The sequence below is a fragment of the Bubalus bubalis genome, chromosome 3 (genome assembly GCF_019923935.1).
Source record: "Bubalus bubalis isolate 160015118507 breed Murrah chromosome 3, NDDB_SH_1, whole genome shotgun sequence".
Lineage (NCBI taxonomy): Eukaryota > Metazoa > Chordata > Mammalia > Artiodactyla > Bovidae > Bubalus > Bubalus bubalis.
The window spans coordinates 151702949-151727679 of NC_059159.1; the positions used below are offsets into that span (position 1 = coordinate 151702949).

The following is a 24731-nucleotide window of genomic DNA, read 5'->3' on the forward strand; positions in this document are numbered from 1 at the left end:
CACTAAAAATCCTTTATGTTCTTCAAAGAAGGAAAACAAAACACTTTTATCTTCTTTAAAAATGAGTGAAAGGAAGGAAAACCCACAGAGCTGTTAGTAAAACGTAGGAAGTCATATCATGTATGGCCTCTGAGTGATGCTTGTCTCGAGAGGGGAGAGTGAGACTTGGTCCCAGGTCCTCATTTTTTTCTCAGCACCAGATGCAGCTGAAGGGAAGAAGGAGGAGCAGGAAAAGAAGCAGCTTTGAAAGGTGAGTTCTGCCATTCAACCCTGTGTGCCCCAAGCTTTAGCCCCCACCTCTCCCCACCCTGAGGGCCCAGGTCCATGGACTCCGAAGAGGCCAGTGGCAGTACCTGTCACTCAGGAACCAGAAGCCTCAGGGAGACTCCTGGGATGAAGAGCAGAACACAGATACTTCTGAGATTCCACATGGAGAAGGAAGCCACGAGGGGCCTGGAAAAGGGTGTGGCGAGCAGGAGCCTGTGGGCAGCATTGAACCGATAGCACCTGGATTGGGAGGTGGGACTCCAGGTCCAACTATGGACAAATTGTTGCAGTTGTTTTTTAATTGGAGTATGATTGCTTTACAATGTTGTGTTAGTTTCTGCTGTACAATGAAGTGAATCAGCTGTATATATACATACAGACCCTCCCACTTGGACCTCTCTCCCACTCCATCCCCATCACACCCACCTAAGTCACCACAGAGTATTGAACTGAGCTCTCTGTGCTCTGTGCAGGTCCCCACTGTCTATCTATTCTGCACATGGCAGTGTATTTACATCAAACCTAATCTCCCAATTCACCCCACCCTCCCCTTCACCACCCTCTGTGTCCACATGGCTCATTCTCTAGTTCTGCATCTGTACCCCTGCCCTGGAACTAGATTCATCTGTAACATTTTTTCTAGACTGGCCATCATCAAAAAATCTACAAATAATAAGTGAAGAAGAAAGTGTGGGAAAAAAGGGAAACTTTTGCAGTGTTGGTGGGAACGTAAAGTGATACAGCCACTTCGGAGAACAGCATGCTAAGCTGCTTCAGTCGTGTCTGACTCTGTGCGGCCCCATAGATGGCAGCCCACCAGGCTCCCTCATCCCTGGGATTCTCCAGGCAAGAACACTAGAGTGGGTTGCCATTTCCTTCTCCAATGCATGAAAGTAAAAAGTGAAAGTGAAGTCGCTCAGTCATGTCCAACTCGTAGCGACCCCATGGACTGTAACCCACCAGGCTCCTCCGTCCATGGGATTTTCCAGGCAAGAGTACTGGAGTAGGGTGCCATTGCCTTCTCCCGGAGAACAGCATGGAGGTACCTTAAAAAACTAAAAATAGAACTACCACGTGACTCAGGAATACCACTACTGGACAGTAACCTAAGAAAAGCATAATTCAAAAAAGACACAAGTACCCCAGTGTTCATTGCAACACTGTTTACTATAGCCAGGTCATGGAAACAACGGTGTTCATGAACAGATGAATGGATAAAGAAGATGTGGTACTTATATACAATGGAATATTACTCTGCATAAAAAGAGACAAGGTGTTTAACTCTGCTAAGATTCATCAGCAATGTGACCCCTGCCCACTCTCCTCCATATCAGGGTTGTAAGGACAGCAAAGGGTAATGGATATGGAAGCACTTTGTAAATGATAAACCCTTTCATCAACTTCACCATCACTGTCAGGGATCATGTGTCCTTGGGCGCCAATCTCCCAGTGGTGTCCCCTTAAAGGGACACTGCACTTAACCTCCTGTAAGACCCCTAGACCCCTGCCTTCACCACCATGACCCAGTCTGCTGATTTCTAGCTTGTAGACACTACCAGGAAGAGCTGGAAGAGATCTGGGACCTGACTTCACCTCTGCAAAGGTAAAGAATCTTCCCCTTCTCTCCCGGGTTGTTCTTCTTCCCAGATCCTATACAGGCCACATGGGGCTGAGCTGGGAGGGAGAGCCCTGAGGGTGGGGTATTGATAAAGTCCTGGGGTAAGGACAGCAGGAGCATTGTAAAGTCATCATGGGGGCCAGGGAGGGCTGTGCTGCAGGTGCCCACCCCAGCCTGGGCTGCCCAGCCCTCCTGGCACTGGAGGCTCCTGGTTGCAGCTTGTTCCTCATGTCTCTTGCGGCCACCTGGGGAGGTTCCTTCAGAAAGGCAGCTTTCATCAACTCTTGTCAAGTCCCCCCTTGCAAGAGTGTAAAGCAGCATCTACCAGAGCCCATCAGCCATGAGGGAAGAGGCTCCTCCCACCATATCCCCAGCTCCTCTGACCATGAAGCCTCTAACTCGGGCCTCCACCCATTCTCCAGGCTCAGGGACCTCCATTTCTGTTCAATCACGTTAATCCCTGAGTGCCTCTCCAACACCAGAGACTTTCCTTCCCCTGGACAGCCTTTCATCCTGCCCACTTGCTCTTTCCTTTCCCCACTATGCTCCACTGATGAGACTCCATGCTGAGTCTTACTTAGGGTGACTCCATGGCACTCCCACTGGGTACCATTCCATGCAGCTCATCTCCACACTCCCCATGGAGACCAGCCATCTCAGGACTTGTGTTTCAAGCTGTGCCATTTCAGACCTGTCTAGTTGTCACCCTGAGTCAGAAACAGAGCTGTGTCCAGGCAGAAAGCATCCAGAAGAAGTCTCAGGAGTTCTTATGGGCAGGAAGGCACAAGAGATCCAGAGGGTCGGATCCCTGTAGAATGTCCACTGTAGGAGGCTTGCTGAAATCCATATATTAGACGTTCCTGGAGACTCAAACGTTCATGAGGAAACAGAAAATCCAGACTCCTTTCAGGGTGGGGAAACCTCCATGAACACCTCCCATGAATCTCTTGTCCTCAAATCCTTATATTCAACAAGAGTTGGAAGCACATAGAATAAGGTTTCAAGTGATCTTTCCAGGTGGCGCTAGTGGTGAAGAACCCACCTGTCAACGCAGGAGACACAAGACACGGGTTCAATCCCTGGGCCAAAAAGATCCCCTCGAGGAGGAAATAGCAACCCACTCCAGTATTCTTCCTTGGAGAATCCTCATAGACAGAAGAGTCTGGCAGGCTACAGTCCATGGGGTCACAAAGAGTCAGACATAACTGAAGCAACTTAAGCACACACAGGTGAGGGTACAGGTGGGGTGTACCTCTAGAGTTACTCAAGTTCATACTTGGCTTAAAGGTGAAAAAGGCTCGAGTCCACCTTGAAAGTCACCTGTGATTCTGGGGACCACTCAAAATCCCAGTTAACCAAGATCTTGGAAAAGCCCCTCCAGGCTCATCTGGGAGAGAAAGTGATAACAACAAGGGAAGTTTCCCCTCTGAAGAGTCTCTTTCCTGCCCCCTCACAGGTGAGTGAAGAAACCTCAGGGCCCCTGGGAGGACCCCACCTGGTGACATCCATAGGCCCTCAGAGGTCCCTCTGACTGGACAGGAAGACAAGCCACCTTCACAGGCCCCCTCATACAACTCTGTGGGCAGAATCTGTGACATGAGTCTGTTGTGAGGACTGACAAAGGCAGCCTGGAGCCCAGTCCAAGTCCGGCATTGGCTAGGAGTGAACCACAGGAAGAAGCTGGGGGGCAGGCCTCCCCAGACACCTGCTTTATCATGACAGTCATAGACCTCGACACATGGTCCCAATCTTCCAGGGTCCAAGAGGTCATGGAGGGGGACCCTGCTTGGAAAAGTACTTTCAAACCTAGTGTGCTGATTAAATTCCAAATCTGCAATATGGATCTGAGGAGATCATGGTCCCGAAGGCCCATAAAAGCCCCTCATTGAACAGAGTCCACAGCCTCAAGTCCAGAAGATCTACACTTTGAGGCCCGGTGTTGCAAGCCTGAGTTCCAAGGGTTCAGAGACCGGTAGAAACAGGCTCAAGGCTGCGTCACTACTTGCTCCTTCAAGATGGCTCCACCAAGACGTTTCTCAGACTGTTACTCAGATGTTTTCATTGCCCCAGACATCTTGGTTTCTCAGGAATCTCTGTCTGGCTTCCAGCCCTTGTCCTGTGGAGACTCATCCAATTCCCAGAAGCTCCATGACCTTGAGTGGAGGGAGTAGGCACGGCCGGCAGCAGGCCCCAAGACAACAGCCCAAATATAAGAGCCTGAGCAAGACGTTTGTCCCCACTGCCAGGAGACTCATAGGAGGCCCAAACTAGGACAGCATAAAAGGGCTGGCAGTATGGAGGGCCAACCAGGCCTGCTCGAGAGCAGGACTGCTGAGGTCCAGGCTCTTGGGACAGCTGTTGGACGGATCCTAAGGAAGAAGGTGGCACTTCACTGTGGACCTCGTGCCTCCGGGTTTAACTGGTTCAAAGGAAAACTCTGGGCCCCATTAGTTCTGCGTTACTACTACCACAGGTTTCTCTCTACCAAGTTAAGAGTGAGGCAATATACATGCCGGGAGGACCAAGCTACACCATGGGTCATGGCTGCCCTAGAAAGAGTAAGTGGACCAGTCCCATGGACAGCAGGTGGACCTTCCCACCCCCACCAGGCAGAACCTTCATCATGGATCAAGAGTGACAAGTGTCCCAGGCCATCCTCTCCACTGTCCAAGGTACTGCCTCTTTCAGAAATAAACCTCTTTTGGTCAATCAGAACATGCCTGTCACAGCTTTCCTGGTAGAAAAACTCATCTCCAAGAAAAAAATGCATAGTATGCCACGTAGCTAAAACCTTTTTTCTCTCATGTTAGCACATCCTCTGTGTGCTAATGGCTTCTTCCTACCACAAAGTTTACTGTTTCCTGAAATAAATGTTTTTTCTCATGAACAATGGTGGCCTCTCTGCACCCTGCTGAGGGGAAGGGAAGGGGTCAGGGTTCACCCTTCTCAGGTGCCTGCTTTGTCTTCCAGATTGGACAGGGACACATAGGGAGGGTGACCCCAGTGTGGATACTCACCCTCACCCCAATTCCCTCATTGCACCCCAGTTTCCACAATTCCCAGCATTACGGAAACAAGCAACAGCATTCAGGACATGCCAAGGTGAACTAAACCTAAAAACCACTCCTTCTCAGGATCCAGCTCAGTCCTCTCCTGCTCTCTCTCTAGTTTGAACTTGTGTGGCTGTGGGTGGGGGTTGGGTTGCAGAGGCTGAAATTCCCCTCAGGTTCAGAAGGTGTCAGAGAGAACTTCTCATGTCAGAATAAGGACGGGAGCTTGGGGGCAGTGCTGGCCCCGAGTGAGAAGTGGGAGAAACCTTGTCCTTGTGTCACGGTGGGATAGATGACGCTGCCCTGGAAGTCCCTCCTCTCCCAGACGGAACTGGAATGAGATGAACCAGGAGCACCACCCTCCCTCTGCCTTTCTCATGCTCTGGAGCAGAGGCGAGGATGAGGAGCACATTCCCAGCTCTGAGAGTGTGCAGTGTAAAGCATGGAGGCCCCCAAGGGCTGGTCCACCCTGCCCGAGAGGAGAGGACAGCCCTGTTCACAGTGCCCACCTCCCCTGGGGACGAAGCAGGGGTGTCACTGTGTGATGCTGTGCCCCTAGGGTGAGATGCACGGGAAGGAGGCAGGTGGCAGAGGTGTCCATAGATGGTGCAGTGACCGAGGGATCCCTGGCGTCCCACCACTGTCTACAGACCCAGAGGAAAGAAGTTAGAGGCCTGGTGGCTCCTGGTGGCCCCACCCCAGAGTCTCCCCCTACTCCAGCTCCCAGAGCCCAGACAGAGAGAGAACACCTAGAGCTCTCCACAGAGGGCCAGGCTCCCAGAGACAGCGGAATCTCTGAGCAGGGAAGCTTTCACAGGACAGGGAGCTTGGGACAGACTCATGGTCTGTGATCCAAGGAGACTCTTAGGGAACATGTGGGACTCACCAGGCCCAGGGACTATGCTGGCGTCACAGCAAGTGTCAGCTACTATCAACGTGTCAGAACCCCAACTTGTAGGACCAGGACCTGGGAGGGGAGGGCAGCGGCATGGGCCTGCTTGTGCTGCGGTTTCTCCCTGCAGCCTGGTCCCTCCTCTGGTCCCCATCGTCCAGCGTGGGCCCAGCAGTGGGGGCTCAGGGCACAGAGTGGCCTCCAGAACTCAGAAGAGTGGGGCACAGAGTGGGGACCTTGAGCCTGGCTGCTGCTTGGTTCTCTTAGGGGCACCAAGAGGTGAGTGCTGGGGCGCCCCATCGTCTCCTGTCTGGAGGAGTGACACAGAAGGGATATTGACAGAAAAGCAAGAAACCAAGAGGGGAAAAGTCCCTATGCCCTTCTCCTGCCCTAAAGTGCAGAAAGGACACCAATGTAGGGCCCCCCACTGTGTGTCTCCACATGGAGACACAGTGTCCCACACAGGGATCTCCCACAGATAAAAAGTGACCCCACACAGAGACCTCAGACAAACCCACACTGATCTCCCATAGGAACCCGACTAGCCCCTCACAGAGGCCTGGCACAGAGCCACACTGACCCCACACAAGGGCCTCTCACAGACCCATACGAGTCAACTCCCAGTGACCTCTCAAATCTGTCTCTGAGACCTGCCACACAGACCTCACAGGCGTTCCTTAGAATCTGAGTATCCACTCACTGACAGGGCCTTCATGGTAGTCTGACGTTAACAAACCTTGTGCATGGGTGTTCGGAATGTAAATTGGTACAACTAATATTTAAAACACTGTGGAGATGCTTCAAAAAATAAAATTAGAATACTATGTGATCCAGCAATTTCACTTCTGGTCATTTAGCAAAAAGAAACAAACATTTTGATCTGAAAAAGTTATCAGTGCTTTTCTATGTTCTCTGAAACATTAATCACAAAATAATGGTACAGAAAGAAACTTCCTGTTTGTGGTAGATAAATGGATAAAGAAAGGTGATACACACACATACATAACATACAAAATGAGATATTCAGCCTTAACAAAAGTTAACCCTGACATTTTCAAGAACACTGAATGAACTTGGAGAACATTATGCTAACTGAAATAAGCCTGACAGTATCACTTACATGTGGAATCTAAAAGAAAAAAAAGGAATCATAGAACAGAGTAGAAATTGTTGTCTGCAGCTGGTTGTGGGGGAAATGAGAACAGGTTGGTAAATGGATACAAATTTTTCATTATAAAATGAGAAACAAAATGAAGGAATAAGATCTGAGGAGCTAACGTACAACATGATGTCTCCTGCATTAGCAGGCAGGTTCTTTACCACTAGTGCCACCTGAGAAGTCCCTGAATGTGCAACCTGGGTTGCTATCACACATGTAAATTTTTAAATTGGGTGATTGGTCTGATTTAATAAAATGTATCTGAAAAAAAAATTAATGAAGCCCTTCCCCTCAACTGCTCCTTCTGGGTTGAACATGACTGATCAGCATGGACTTTGGACTTAACATAGCTCCTCCTAGACGCCTGTGGGCTTCGAGACCAAACAGCTACTCTCCACACCTACTACATTCCCCTAGCACATCAAATCCTGGTCACTTAGTGGGCTTTGTTACAAACAGAAGCCCTCATGGGATGAAGATTATTCTCTGGCAAACTCACATCCCTATTATATCATGGATAAGGGATTCCTCCTAAGAGTGACCCAGCATGGCCACAAATGCCTCTGGGCTAAAACAGAAATAGTACCATTACGAACAGGCTAAACCTGACATGGTAAGGAAAGACTCCCAAAGTCATTCTCTGAAGCTACCATCATCTTGATACTAAAACCAGACAAAGATGCTACCAAAAGAGAAAATTGCAGGCCAATGTCTTTTATGAATATAGATGCAAGAATGCTCAACAAAATACTAGCAAACCAAGTCCAATGACACTTAAAAAAGATCATATACCATAATCAAGTTTGATAAATCTCAGGGTCATAAGGATGGCTCAATATATGCAAAACATTTAATCTGTTACATCACAACAAATAACAAAAATCACATGATCATTTAAACAGATGCATAAAAAGCATTTGATAAAATTCAACATCCATTCATGACACAAATTCTCACCAAAGTGGATATAGAGGGAACATATCTCAGCATAATAAAAGTTATTTATGACAAACGCCCAGCCAACATAATACTCAATGGTGAAAAGCTGAAAGCTTTCCCACTAAATTCTGGAACAAGTCAAGGATGCCTACTACACTACTTCTATTCAACATAGTATTAAAAATCTTATCCACAGATATCAGACAAAAAAATAAAAATAAAAGGTATCCATTTTGGAAGGGAAGAGATAAAACTGTCATGTACAGATGACATAATACTCTATAGAAAACCCTAAAGCCTTCACACAAAAACAATTAGAATTGATAAATGAATTCAGCAAGGTAGCAGGATACAAGATTAATATACAGAAATCTGCTGGATTTCTTTACACTAATAATGAAATATTAGAGAAAGTAAAAAAAAAAATTTCTGTTTAAAATTATGTCAAAAAAAATAAAATGCCTAGGAATCAACCTGACAAGGACATGAAAGATTTACACACTGAGAACTATAAAAACACTGACAAAGGCAAATGAAGATTATTCAAGGAAATGGAAAGATATCCTATGCTCTGTGGTTAGAAGAATTAATATTGTTGAAATGGTAATGCTATCCAAAACAATCTGCAGATTTAATGCAATCCCTATCAAATTACCCATGATATTTTTTTTTTTTTCCCCACAGAACTGCAGTGACTAATCCTGGGCTTCCATGGTGGCTCAGTGGTAAAGAATCTGCCTAACAATGCAGGAGATGCAGGTTTGACTCCTGGATTGGGAAGATCCCCTGGAGAAGGAAATGGCAACCCACTCCAATATTCTTACCTGGGAAATCCCATGGACAGAGGAGCCTGATGGGCTGGACAGGACTTAGCAAATAGACAACAAAAATAAATAATCCTAAAATTTATACGGACCCACAAAAGACTCAGAAAAAGAACAAAGCTAGAGGCATAATGCTCCCACACTTCAGACAATACTACAAAGCTACATTAATCGAAAGAGTGCAATATTGGCAGAAAAATAGACATACGGATCAACAGAACAGAATGGAGAGCCCAGAAATAACCCCACATTCCCACAGTCAATTAATCTTTGACAGAAGAGGCAAGAATATGCAATGGACCAAAGACCATCTCTTCCACAACTGGTACTGGAAAAGTTGGACAGTCACAAGCAAATCAACGGACACTCCCTCACAACATACACAAAAGTAAACTCAAAATGTCCTAAAGCCTTAAATATAAGACATGAAACCATAAAACTTCTATAAGGGAATATAAGCAAAACATTCTTTGACATAATTGTAGCAATATTTTCTCAGGTCATTCTCCTAGGCATAAGAGATAAAAGCAAAAATAAAACAAATGGGACCTAATCAAAATCACAAGATTTTGCACAACAAAGGAAACTATAAACAAAATGCAAAGACAATCTATAGTTGGGAGAAAATATCTCGAAATGATACAACCAACAAGGGCTTAATTTTCAAAATATACAAACAGCTTATATAGCTCAGTATCAAAAAAAAGCAACCAAATCAAAAAATGAGCAGAGGACCTAAATGGACATTTCTCCAAAGAAGACATACAGATGACCAACAGGCACGTGAAAATATGCTCAACACAACTAATTATTCAGTTCAGTTCAGTTCAGTCGCTCAGTCATGTCCGACTCTTTGCGACCCCATGAATTGCAGCACTCCAGGCCTCCCTGTCCATCACCAACTCCTGGAGTTCACTCAAACTCATGTCCATCGAGTAGGTGATGCCATCCAGCCATCTCATCTTTAATTATTAGAGAAATGCAAATCAGAGCTTCAATCACTTCACACTGGTCAGAATGGTTACCAACAAAAAGTCTGTAAATAATAAATACTGGAGAAGGTATGAAGAAAAGGGAACCCTCCTACACTATTGGCAGGGAATGTAAATTGTTGCAGCCACTATAGAGAACAGTATGAAAGTTCCTTAATAATCCAAAATAGAGTAACCATATGATCCAGCAATCCCACTCCTGGGCACATACCTAGAAAAGATGAAAACTCTAACCTGAAAAGATACATGCATCCTGATGTTGACTCCCGACAGTGCAAGCATACCCTTATCAGGGCCCTATTAGACCCCTTGGCCACTCAGTTCCCCTCCTCAGCGGCTCCCTGGCAGAGCCACTATGTTGGGAGCCTCTGAGATGGCTTCCTTCATCTGAGACAACACTGGAGATGCAATGCTATAGCCCACAAAAGTACAGGACATAACAGTCTGAGAGAAGACAACATGGATGGATTGGGACATGAGGATTCATGCTATAACACCCCAGCCCATGACATGACTGGACACAACTTCATCCTGAATGCTGCCTCCACAACCTTCCACTATAGCCAAGATGACATCAAGGGACACAAGCACTGGGACTTAGTTGCTGAACTGAATGTTTGCTTATCTAAATACCCTGCTGATGACCACTTCAAGTAGCATTTTGCAGAGCTAGCTATACATCTACACCAAGGCCTCCTTGCTTGCTTACTGTATATAACACTTGCTGCTTGAGTGTGAGATGGTTGCTACGATTGTCAAGCTGCTCTCTGCTATGCCTTTGAGTTTTGGAAAACCAAGGTATGTGCTGAGTCTCATAACCTTTTTTACACCCTGAACTTAGAATTCTTGCTCCAAGTTCAGTTTTACTTTTCCTGGGACACCTTTTAAAGTAGCCACTTACAGTTGAGCCCACCAAAGTTTAGTGACCTCCACCCCAAACACCTAATAATTAATAGATGCATGCTACCCTGCTTTCTACCTCTTGCTGGCTCATAACCTGGGCAGAGGATTGCCTTTCAAAGCTCCTTGCCCAACCCACCCCCACTATCCCCCAGTTCCAGGGTCTAACACTAATAACTCTTGTGACTTTACTTCCTTTGTGTGTATGTACTGAAACTATGCCTTCAATCAAAACAACACTTAGGGCTTTCATTTCCTGAACATGGGAGCTTGGGTGCTGAGGGAGCTGCCTGCCAGTTCCTTGTAGGGCTTGTGCCTCCTCACTCAGCAGGTCACAATCTACATATTCTTAATGTAACACACCAGATATCGCCCTGCGAACACACCTCACCCCAACATACAAGGGGCCATTCCAACTTCCCTCAAACATAAGCACAACCCTCCGCACTCCCTGACTTCACACATACAAACCATGTTTATACACATAAACACAGCCCCGACACACACACACAATTTCCACCACCCTAAAGACACAACCAGAGAATGCAATGGCAACCCACTCCAGTACTCTTGCCTGGAGAATCCCAGGGATGGGGGAGCCTGGTGGGCTGCCGTCTATGGGGTCGTACAGAGTCAAACATGACTGAAGCGACTTAGCAGCAGCAGCAGCAGCAGCAGCAAAGACACAACCACACTCAGAATCCCTGTAAAGAAACAGCTGCAAGCTGTAAAAGGGATGAATTTGGTGACATGGACATGGGCCACCTGGATTTCTCTTCAGGGAAGGCCTTGTGTCCTGAATTGATGAGAGTATAGTTGGGAGGCAGTGTCAGCTCCCAGTTCCTTCAGGGACTGCTGAACTAGAGAGCTGCCTTGCCTAGCAGTCATTCCCCTTCCAGGAAAGTTCATATCTGATGGACTGATGGAGGCAGAGTTAGAAATGCCTGGCCCACTCCTTCCAACTGACCACCTCTCTGAAGAGACAGTCTGGCTCCTCAGGTCCCATGGGGTAGGGGGAAGATGTTTTGGAGTTTGAGTCACTGTTCAACAGCCCCTCTGCCCAATCCTTTCTGTTTCTACTCCTCACAGGTGTTGCTTAGTAAATATCCTGTTCCCTAAACTCTTTCTCTGATTCTGTTTTCCAAAAAATCCAAACTATGACAACCATCATCATTTCTTCATTCAATTATTCATCAGGCATCAATGAACACGGCAAAGACCGCTCTTATAGATTTACAGTATGTGGAGGAAATAGACAGGAAACACATAGCTCCATCATAAACACGCAGGGTATTAGAAGATATCCAGTTAGCAACTGAACTAAGGGTGCTTGATCTACCTAGCTCTGCAGGTAGTAGTGGAAAGTGAAAATGTTAGTACCTCAGTCATGTCCAACTCTTTGCAACCCCATGGACTGTAGCCCGCCAGGCTCCTCTGTCCATGGGATTCTCCAGGCAAGAATACTAGAGAGGGTTGTCATTTCCTTCTCCAGGGGATCTTCCCAACCCAGGAATTGAACCCAGGTCTCCTGCATTGCAGGCAGATTCTTTACCATTTGAGCCACTAGGGAAGCCCATGGTAGTAGTCAGGGAGGGTACAAAGAGACTTGTGAGCTATTCAGAAACGGCCTTTCTGGTTAGGTTTCTGGGCTGTTCCCAGAGAAGAGGGCCTGAACTTTCTTCCTTACATACTGCAGTTCTAATCTGGGTACACCATGCTTATTGTTTCAAGTATGGGAGAGCTACAGGAAGAACCTGGACCCCTGCTCTCCAAGATAACGCTCCCTCTATTAGGGAGTGTTACTTGCAGCCACAGGAAGTGAGTCTGGCCATGGAGTGAGGGGGAGAGGACCAACATGTGTACAAGCTGAGAAAGATCTAGCAATTTGGCCCTAAAAATGACTCTAAACTCTTCAAAAACTTTTGGGGTTCCTCCTTAGGTTTAGAGAATTCTTTGCCTAGAGCTCTCAGTTCAGTCTTTAATCAAGGGAGAGAAGATATCTGAGGAGGTTTGCCTGCAACCTCAGTTAGTTTTAATTTTAAATAGCAATTGTTGAATATTCTCTTTGGAATAGAAAAGTAGTTCAGTCAAAAAGTTAATAAAACATTAAGTCAGTCACTCAGTCATGTCTGACTCTTTGTGACACCATGGACTGTATCCCACCAGGCTCCTCTGTCCATGGGATTCTCCTAGGCAAGAATAGTGGAGTGGGTTGCCATTGCCTTCTCCAGGGGACCTGTCTGACCCAGGGATTGAACCCAGGTCTCCCACATTGCAGGCAGATTCTTTACCATCTGAGCCACCAGGGATTGGAAAAGGATATGGTGGAATAGTAGGACTTGAGTCTACAATCATAGCTGTCCTATGATCTTCTGTTTCAGGTAACTTTATCTCTTTAATTTTTCATTAGCTTTTTGTACTGAGTTTTTAAATGAAGATATTTTGGAATCTTGAAGGCTTGTAAGTTTTCACATACCCATTAAAGTAGGCATCTCCTTCTCCCTGTTCAAATGGGATCCCTTGCTCTAGTGTTTTCCTTAAATGAACAATCTTGTCTGATTGGAACACTCCCCACAATGGCCACTGTAATTCTAGACCAATATCACTAAAATTTTGCCGTCCTTCTAGGTCTCTACAGCCTCCAGGACTACAGTTCTTAAATATAAAATAAGCAAGTATGCCAGAAGGTAGCATAATGAATTTCGATAAAGGCTCCCGTTTCCTTAGCTAGCCTTTGTCAACCCGAAACAAGGCAAATACACCTGGGCCTTAATATATCAGCAGTAACCAAGAGATGCTACTATGTCTCGGCCTAAAGAAGGCCTGGCCTGCACCACCACCAATTCCCAGGGAATGTTGGAATGGGGGAAATGGTCAAACTAGCAAATTCCAAGAAATTGGGACTACAAACTAATTCCAAACAAAAAGGAGAACTATGGCTGTCACCAATAGTTCCCAGCATGGAATCTGGGGGCCAATGCTGATTACAAACAGATGGGAAAGTACAGACTAAATTGTCAGCAGTTCCCAGGGAACAGAATTAGGGGCTAGGATTTACTACTCAAAAATAGATTGGCAATAACCAAGAGATATTACTGTGCCTGCCAATTTTGATCTGAAAGGCTAGGGGTTTGGCCTTAGGAAGAATCCCCTACCAGCCAAGCTGACCTGCTCTGTAAAGGAAAGCCATCAGACTGGGAACACAGATGCAAAGAGAATGGAGCTCAAACCAAGAGGAGCTTACCAACAACCTCCAGGAATGGCAAGAAAGACAGTGAATTCAAAGGATTTCTAGACATCACACCTGTTTCTCCTTGTCCCCAGATATCATTCCATCACCACCACTAATACATTAAAAAAACAATATTTAACTGAGTAAATTTGAAGATTTACTCTGAATTTGTAACATACTGACTCTAGTAAATGATTCATGAATCAGACGGCATCTTGTGGAAGACAAGGAGATACTCCAAGGGGCTTCACATCATGGAATGCTCTTAAAATAAGAAAGGTAGGACAAGGAAAGGAAGCGATGAAAGTTCCAGTGGGGAAAAGTGGCTTCTGATGGCAAAATTTTCTATTAGCTGAGTTTGTTGTTGGCCAAAAAGGAAATCTTCCCTCCTCCAGCTGGGGTAGTAATGTAGCTGCACTTCCTGTTTGGGATTGCAATGTATCAGTCTTCCTGCTGGGATCAGTAATGACCTCTTCCTGCTAGGGTATTTGATGATGAGTGACAGGAAATGGTAGCTCCCTCTACAGGCCTTCCAGACTCCAGTTACAGTTGAGTTATCCTTTTATTAAAGTTCACAGCATGTTTTGTTGGCAGGAGGATTCACAATGAGGGAGAAAAGGCCAGAAGACTCACCATTAAGAAGGTTCAGAAATTCTTAGGAGGATGCAAGGGAGGCAGAATGTGACTATGGGGTCAGCTGGTGGCCACACTGATCACATGGCTCCATCTGATGACTTTGCAGCTTGCTGTGGAATATTAAAAAAAAAAAAAAAAGTCACTTTATCCTATCAGAGAAACATGAAACTGAGATGAGCTTCCCACTGCTAGAAGCATCCTCAGCCTTCAGAAAAGACCAGAGAACACGACTAAAGGATTTGGGAATATCAGAGCCATATTTCTCAGAGTGGGACTCCCCAGTCTCTGCAGGTCTCAGTCCTCAACTGTCCCTCAGGGACAGTCTTCCCACCCCCATCCTTGTCAGCTCATTGATCCCTAGATGTCCTGCCTTACCCTGAGAACTTAGGTTTCCATGGAGCTAGGTTGGTTGAGACCTAGTGATACAGCTGACCAGCCTGATAATAGTCCCCATCACCCTGGGGCAGTTGGGCTTAGGGATACATGGCTTTGTAGACTTTCAACACCTAGACCCAGTGTGGAGGGTGTGCTTGCCATCACCTGTGTCACAGAACAGCCAGAAATACTTGGAGCTGTCCAAGCAACTCTCATGGGGTTTTCCTGGGAGAGCACTTGGTTATCTGACTTCTTATCCAGGAAGCCCTATGACTTTTGACTGCTGCCTGTCACACCAACAATGCACCTGTGAAGCTTCTCCTCTACAAGGCCATCTGCCCACCACACCCACCCTTCTAGGGGCCCAGATGCTAGGACCATACAAATGTTGGAGTGTCTACTGCCTAAAGTACAGACACCCCTCTATCCATCTGCATGATTTCTACTGGGAATCCCCAACATTTACGGGAATTCTTTGACCAACCTGATAGGAACGATGCAATGATTCAGAATGACAAGGATCCATTCACACTTACAACCCCAGAAGCCCCACTCACAACCACGTAAGTGTCCCATACATTCCCACTGATGCCCAAATATTCTTGCATCATACATACATACATCTAAACACACACATCAGTGGTGTGCTGATAAATGCTTAATAAAAACCTCTCTGAGAAAGGTAGGAAAGACTTCATTTATGGTGTCTACATGGTATAAATATTCCCAGCATGATCAGTTTCAAGCTACCTAGTTGACATCACTGAACACAGAACTGGGAGGAGATATGCACCATTGACTATCCCAAGCTAGTATGAACCAGTTTCAACACATGCCAAATCTTTTCATATGAGTATGTGCACATGATCCACTTATACCCAGAGTAGGCCCCTCAACTCCCACCACAGATATATAAGCAAGAGGACACAACATACATACTCATATATATGTGTATGTATGTATGTCCATACACATATATATTCTGAACACACATGTACATTTCTACTCTCATCTTGAAAAAATATACACAGAGACCACCTCTTACTACCTAAATTTTTATAGATGAAAACCTGCTCACACTGAATATTCACATGCCACTCTTACAACTATATACATATACACACACAACATGGGCCTGAACACAAACATGTGCAACCAATATACCACTCATATGTACACACTGTACACGTATACACATAGGCTCACGAGGTACACAACTGTTTCATGAGCAACTCCCAAAAGACCCACATGCAATTCATAGCCCTAAAATACATATACTCCAGATTTATGAACATACACATAACCTACACCATCTACTGAACTCTCATATCTGCCAGAATACTTAGTTCATAGCCCAAGGGACTCAAATACACACAGCCACAAACAACCTACACTTATCGAATACAGCTGAACCTTGAACAACTTGGGGATTAGGGTACCAACTCTCCATTCAATGCTTCTGTATCCATGGATCATGTAGTAGCACTGTAGTATTTACTGAAAAAAAAAATCCACTAGGAATGGACCCATGTGGTTCAAATCCATGATGTTATAGAGTTAACTATACTTATATAAGTCCCACTTACCAGTACTGAGAACACACAAGCAACACTGCTAAATTCTTCAGGCGTTACATTTTGAAATAAACACAAAGAGGACGCTAGGCCTCCTTTACGCACAAATCACAAATACACACATCCATAAACTACTCATGAGTATACATCCCAAATGCTAAGACACACACAAAACACAAAAACACCAACAATTTCTGTTCTCTAATATACACATACAATTCTCACACACCTATGGACACAGATGTGCAAATATTCCCAACCTCTGAACATAGAGATCCCCCTCAAACACTACCTCTCCAGATACAACCTCCCCACTGCTCCCCAAACATATAAACAAAGGACACTATATACATATATCTACCCTCATGCTAATATACACAGACCACCTCTTACTATCTACTACCAAACACATGTATAAATGCCCTCAGTTCAGTTCAGTTCAGTTGTGTCCGAGACTTTGCGATCCCATGAATCGCAGCACGTCAGGCCTCCCTGTCCATCACCAACTCCCAGAGTTCACTCAAACTCACATCCATAGAATCAGTGATGCCATCCAGTCATCTTATTCTCTGTCGTCCCCTTCTCCTCCTGCCCACCAATCCCTCCCAGCATCAGGGTCTTTTCCAATGAGTCAACTGTTTGCATGAGGTGGCCAAAGTATTGGAGTTTCAGCTTCAGCATCAGTCCTTCCAATGAATATTCAGGACTGATCTCCTTTAGGATGGACTGGTTGGATCTCCTTGCAGTCCAAGGGACTCTCAAGAGTCTTCTCCAACACCACAGTTCAAAAGCATCAATTCTTCAGCATTCAGCTTTCTTCACAGTCCAACTCTCACATCCATACATGACCACTGGGAAAACTATAGCCTTGACGAGACAGACCTTTGTTGGCAAAGTAATGTCTCTGCTTTTCAATATGCTATCTAGTTTGGTCATAACTTTCCTTCCAAGGAGTAAGCATCTTTTAATTTCATGGCTGCAATCACCATCTGCAGTGATTTTGGAGCCCTTCAAAATAAGTCTGACACTGTTTCCACTGTTTCCCCATCTATTTGCCATGAAGTGATGGGACCAGATGCCATGATCTTCGTTTTATGAATGTTGAGCTTTAAGCCAACTTTTTCACTCTCCTCTTTCACCTTCATCAAGAGGCTTTTTAGTTCCTCTTCACTTTCTGCCATAAAGGTAGTGTCATCTGCATATCTGAGGTGATTGATATTTCTCCCAGCAATCTTGATTCCAGCTTGTGCTTCTTCCAGCCCAGCATTTCTCATGATGTACTCTGCATAGAAGTTAAATAAGCGGGGTGACAATATATAGCCTTTACGGACTCCTTTTCCTATTTGAAACCAGTCTGTTGTTCCATGTCCAGTTCTAACTGTGGCTTCCTGATCTGCATATAGGTTTCTCAAGAGGCAGGCCAGGTGGTCTGGTATTCCCATCTCTTTCAGAATGTTCCACAGTTTATGGTGATCTACATAGTCAAAGGCTTTGGCATAGTCAATAAAGCAGAAATAGATGTTTTTCTGGAACTCTCTTGCTTTTTCCATGATCCAGCGGATGTTGGCAATTTGATCTCTGGTTCCTCCGCCTTTTCTAAATCCAGCTTGAACATCTAGAAGTTCACAGTTCATGTACTGCTGAAGCCTGGCTTAGAGAATTTTGAGCATTACTTTAATAGCATGTGAGATGAGTGCAATTGTGCGGTAATTTGAGCATTCTTTGGCATTGTCTTTCTTTGGGATTAGAATGAAAACTGACCTTTTCCAGTCCTGTGGCCACTGCTGAGTTTTCCAAATGTGCTGGCATATTGAATGCAGCACTTTCACAGCATCATCTTTCAGGATTTGAAATAGCTCAACTGGAATCCCATCACCTCCACTAGCTTTGTTCATAGTGATGCTTTCTAAGGTCCACTTGACTTCACACTCCAGGATGTCTGGCTCTAGGTGAGCGATCACACCATCATGATTATCTGGGTCGTGAAGATCTTTTTTGCAGAGTTCTTCTGTGTATTCTTGCCACCTCTTCTTAAGATCTTCTGCTTCTGTTAGGTCCATACCATTTCTGTCCTTTATCAAACCTATCTTTGCATGAAATGTTCCCTTGGTATCTCTAATTTTCTTGAAGAGATCTCTAGTCTTTCCCATTCTGTTGTTTTCCTCTATTTCTTTGCATTGATTGCTGAAGAAGGTTTTCTTATCTCTCCTTGCTATTCTTTGGAACTCTGCATTCAAATGGGAATCTTTTCTCCTTTGCTTTTCGCTTCTCTTCTTTTCACAGCTATTTATAAGGCCTCCTCAGACAGCCATTTTGTTTTTTTTGCATTTCTTTTCCATGGGGATGGTCTTGATCCCTGTCTCCTGTATAATGTCACAAACCTCCATCCATAGTTCATCAGGCACTCTATCAGATCTAGTCCATTAAATCTCTCTCTCACTTCCACTGTATAATCATAAGGTATCCTAGCAGTTTCCAAAGAAATGCACTTAGAATACTCTTAACAACTCCATACCTCATGAACAAACTTTGATAATTCATACACCCTTTGATGACATACACACAAATTACTATTCACAAGTAACATGCATAGAAGTATCTCCAGGAAACCATTTATGAAATAACTTCCACATACCAAATGATCCCTAGCTAGTAGGAGCCAGCTCATATATCTGCAAATACTAACAAATAACCATGTCACATATTTCTAATACACATAAGTGCAATTCTCCAACTCCTGTGTATAAACCTGGAACCTCACCGTCTCATCAGATACACATATACTCACTTCTCAAAATATATAAGCCTAAGAGGCCCCTACTGAAAAATACAAATACATAGCACTAGCAGATATTCCTCCAAATGGCTATGCCCCTTGAATACACACACAAACTTACTTTACATACAACTCTCCACAAGCTCCAAATAGAACAATTACCCACTGCACTAAAAATAAGCAAACATATAACTATATATACTCTCTGTTTCAAATACACATCCTACACTACCTGTATATGCATAATAGCTCCACATTCCCAAACTCTCACACAGAATTAACTCTTCCATTTTCCATAATACAGTATTATACAAATGCAACACACTTACATCTATCAGTTCCATAAAATAGCCACAGACTTCCCCTACACAGCAAAAGATACATACACAGCTCCTGAAAATACACACACACAAACCACATAAGCCCTACAACATACACAATGCACAAATGATATCCTGAATACACAAATGATCATCCTACATTCATCAAATACACAAAACAGATAGTATACCCAAACTAATACACATCAGTCCTTTTCCTACCACTGCCCTTATGCATATGCAAATCCATCATGAGACACACAGAAATTCCCAAATTCATGGGTGAAAAAGACACATGTAAAAACATTCCCCAAATACCAAATTACAAATACCTAACCATTAACTACAGAGAAGGCGATGGCACCCAACTCCAGTACTCTTGCCTGGAAAATCTCATGGACAGAGGAGCCTGGTAGGCTGCAGTCCATGGGGTCGCAGAGTCGGACATGACTGAAGCAACTTGGCAGCAGCAGCAGCAGCAACCACCAACTAACTCCTTGAGTATGTCTCCGTTAAATCTCAACACCCTTCAAATACCCTTCAAAGATTTACCTTACACATTCTCACAAAAATATAGCTTCCCCTTAAACACAAATATTCACAAACAAAACCAACCCACACATTTGATTACATATCAGATTCCCACCAACCAACTGATTACACACGAATCCTATCTATGCTTGCAAATCAATACTGAATTGACATCAGACTATGAATCAATATTTATTACTACATTCAGCAAAGTTTCTTCTATCATGGACAAAAGAGTGCAGTTTGAACATTTGTGTCCAAATCAATTGAACAATCGATTGACGTCTTTACATTAAAAATGAAGACACAAGTGAAACTATGGCTTCACTCACTTTCCATTCATTTTCCTATAACCTGTGCTAGTTCTTGGGAACCTGATGAGGGCTTTCAAATCGGAAGAACTTCCGTCTAGCTTTCGTACTCTTCAGAACACGTGGACAGAATGGCCCCTGTTTAACGGGGCTCTCACACACTATTTATCGCACAACTTACTCCCACAGTCACCGAACCGTTCTTGCAGCCGGCTCCTCCATGGCCAATAACCCTAGTGTAAACACAGCAAAGGGAACTAAGTAAGCTCTATAGGGGCATGAATCCACATCGTGAGGAGTCTCCCCTACAGCTGCTACTGCTAAGTCACTTCAGTCGTGTCCGACTCTGTGTGACCCCAGAGACGGCAGCCCACCAGGTTCCGCCGTCCCTGGGATTCTCCAGGCAAGAACACTGGAGTGGGTTGCCATTTCCTTCTTCACTCCCCTACAGACAAAGGCACAAATACCCGACAGGGTGAACAGCAGTCAGAGAGTGACACCCGCAGGTTGAAGGGTCCCTCCATCCCTTACCTCCATGTTGACTCTGGAGGCGGCCTTAAGAGGTTCGGCCCTCTGCTGAGGCAGCCGTTGGGGCCCCGCCCTCCAAGCTCGCGCGTGTTTTCCTGAGCAGACAGCCTCAACAGACCCTTGAAAGAGCCATTAGACTACCGCACTTCCCAGTGCTCTAGAGCCCCTAGAGTCCTGTGCGTCAGGACTTGTGGGAAACTGTCCTTTTAAGTCCCTGCTGGAGAGGAGAGAAATGGAGGGTCGGGGTATCCTGAGGAGCTTCTCTGGCTATGTCTCTTTGCTGGAAACTTCGTGGTGCTCTCTTAAAACTAGCTCTCGTGAGATGAGCACTTGTGATTTTTAAATTGCACACGTGAAGTCCTTGCGCTTAGATGCAAAGAGTTTTGGAGAGCTCCATCCTTATCACAATATCCTCAAATTGGAGCAAGTGCTTTCATGACCTTCAGACTGCAGTTCCTTGCTTCTTGTTTATGCCTGTCAAAACCAGTAGGTCTTTTTCCTAGCAAGGTGGACGTTTCTGTTAAAGAACAATTCTAGCAAAGAGTTTCAGACCTGGGAACACTCTTAAGATGCTTTCTCCTGATTCCATTCCTAGAGTTCTTCCAAATGCATATACTCTACTAGAATATTTTTTTGTAGTGTATTTAATACATGGAGTTTTTTTCAGTAAATATTGAGCGTTTCCTTTGTAAAGTTTTTGTTGTAACCCTGAGTAAGACGACAATCTGGTTCAATTTAAACACAACAGGTATTCAATACTATGGGAACAATGTTACTCTCCCCTTTTTTGGTAATATATTGCAAAATTTCAGTTGGCAATAAAAAAATAAATAGTAGCAGAATCAACTTATCAACCTGACTGTGTAATGCTTGCCAAAGAAACCTCAATCAGCAAATCCTCTTTCTGGTCAACTGCAAGATTAGCGCATTTTTTCACTCAACAGAAAGCTTCTGAAGATCCCTCATATTTAACAGTACTAAGAGCTTGCAAGTGCACAGACTTGAAAACTCCACAAGACATAAACATTGTATCTCTTTCTGTCTTTAATGTTCCATAGTGATGTGGAAGATGAACTGTCTTCTGAGCTTGTGATCCGTGTCCAGAGATACTTTTTCTCTGTAATCAATGCCTGCCCCCAGTGTCTCTGCAGGAATAGTCAGAGATCATGATCTAAAGGAATTTTAGATATTCCTTCCTTGTCTGGTCTTCCCAAATCATATTTGGGCTGATTTGATTATATCTGTCTCTGGGGTGTAGTATTTTGAAGCAGTACAAAAATGATTGCAGAATTGATAACTTTTACATAATGCAATTTTTGTATCAGTGGCCCTGAGAGGCCTCATTCAAATACTTTATCAGAGTTATGAATGAGAATCTTGTAATTGGTTGAAGGACTGAACAAGGGGAGGAAGAAACAAGAAAGCTTTCCTTTCTTGTATTCTGCCTCACCATCCCTCTAGCATCAAGTCTAGCATTGGTTGAATATCATTTAAGTTTTCCTTCATGATAGAAGTCCAAGAGCTGAGCCATATTTCCAAGTTATTTTTTCAGTCCCCAACAGGAGTTTATTGATATAAAGCTCACCATGATATTACTTTAAATACTCTCACCTCATCTTCTCACCTTCTTTTGAGTCCATTTTTCCTTGCAAGGTGCAAGGAACTTCATAAGCACCAACAGAAGTCTTTTTCACCGTATGGAACTGTCCTTCTAAACCTCTTTCTTTTCCCAACACCCCACAATTCCTGCTATAGCAGGGAGTGACTCTTGTCTCCCAAGAGATCTGGTTGTAGTCCTCTGAAGTTTTCACCCTTCATATCCCTTGACAAGATTCCTAAATTCCTTTCTTCTCACAACACAAAAGGCAAATATTCTTTCATATCATTTTGATAGTGATAAACTGACATTGATTCTCAATATGAAAATGAGAATCAGGCAAATTATTAAAAAAAAAAGAGATGCTCCCTTTATTTCATGCAGGTGGGTCCATATGCAATGATGAGCTTAGGTTCTAAAGAGCAAGGGTATGTAATGCAGACAGGAAATTCACAAGCTTATAAGCAGGATTTGCAGGCTAGGATTTAGATGGAAGTGGATTTATGTGAATGGGGCTTGGACATTGCTAGATAAACTTTTGGCATTTTTCTCAAGGTACACATCCATTTCATGGGTAATAGATTTTTAACATCTAGAAAAACCAGTGCTCTGGGATATTTAGTCCTTTAAACACAAGGAAAGAGAAGATTTTTTTATCTTCTCATTCCTTATTTCTGTCCTTAGGCCTACTAAGCCTAAACTTTCAATGCCATATGATGGCTCTTCAAAATCCATTTCATCCAGAGTCTGCAGATTTTGTGTGTTTGCAATTGTGTTTTGTGTTGGACCCAAGATGTACACGTCAGTCTCTTTATTCCCAGTTCTCTTTCTCATAGTGTAAACTGTAGTCACTCAGTCGTGTCCGACTCTTTGCAGCCCCATGGACTGTGCCCTCCAGGCTCCTCTGTCCAGGAATTCTCTGGGCAAGAATACTGGAGTGGATTGCCATTTCCTTCTCCAGGGGATTGTCCCAACCCAGGGATCAAAACTGAGTCTCCTGCATTGCAGGCAGATTGTTTACTGTCTGAGTCACAAGGGAAGCCCCTCTTTCTCATAAGAATGATGAATAATAGCTTACTATGTTATACTTTTTTGGTAGTACTGCCAGATAAAATACAGGTTTTCAGTTAAATGCAAGTATCAGATAATGAGGAAATTAATTTGCATAAAGCTATGTCAAAAATATTGCATAGGGCACAGCTAGACTAAAAACTAATCCATTGTTTATGCGAAATTCAAAAAATCAAATTCATTTAGGCATTTGTTATTTTTATTTGCTTGATCTGGCCATCCTACCTTTTCAGGTAATTTGAAATTTAAAAGACTGTAGAAATTCTTGTTCTAGGAATTAAGTCCAGAAACAGAAGAGCTGTAATACAAAATACAAAAACAATCATTGAAAATATACTTGGATATATTGGAACATATATGAATTTTCAACCAGAAAAAAAAAACTGGAGACATTTTTAAAAATGAATATCAATTACATTCATTTTTAGTTGCAAAACATATCTCTGGAAAGATTTTAATGAAACAGATAACTCTGGTTTTCTCTGGGAAAGAAGATTGAATTGAAATGAGGAAAGAGGTGGAACTATGTCACTGCATATTCCATTTCTCACAATTTGATTTTGAACCATTAGAAGATATTACTTGTTTAAAGTATTATACTAAAATCATTTAAAAGATAAAAAACTAAATATTTAACAAAAATGTAATGCTATGAGAAACAGTGAATTCTGGTCTTAGACGTGTGGGCTGCATGATGGATTTTTGATAGATGGGCGTTTTCCAGCAAAAGGGATTGTTAGTAAGGAAAAGTCCTGCTGAATATTGGTTGGGGCACAAGGACTGCTTCATTAGGAGTGATGTACATACAGCAACCAAACACCCTGCATCTGCTGAGACAATCCTAATTTCAAACCCTCAGTTCCATGTAGCCATTAATACCCAAGGGTTTATAAGACTAAAAGTTCTTCTGAACTTGTTCCGAAAGTCTAGTCTCTGTTGAAGTAAGTCAAGATCCAGTTAGGAAGCAGAGTGAGTTGAGGGACACAAAACTAGGTTGATGGAAAAAGAAGTGAAATAGGTGGAAGATCAAGTCCAACTTTGGTGCTGTGAAACTGAGAAACAATTGATAAATTGCCTAAAGAGGCAGACACCAATTGTGTCACTGCTATGTAATGTGGAACAAACTTCTGGTTCTCGCC

At 43.9% G+C, this 24731-nt stretch overlaps 1 protein-coding gene across 1 annotated transcript in view; it reads left to right on the forward strand.

Annotated features, from left to right (window-relative positions):
- Window positions 1–200: 200 nt before the first annotated feature.
- Window positions 201–24731, forward strand: part of LOC102413820 (NUT family member 2G) — a 35100-nt gene continuing 10569 nt past the window's right edge. The window contains 4 exon segments of the mRNA XM_045164722.1: window positions 201–250; window positions 314–519; window positions 1810–1870; window positions 5958–6106. Coding sequence (XP_045020657.1) covers window positions 201–250; window positions 314–519; window positions 1810–1870; window positions 5958–6106 — 466 coding nt within the window.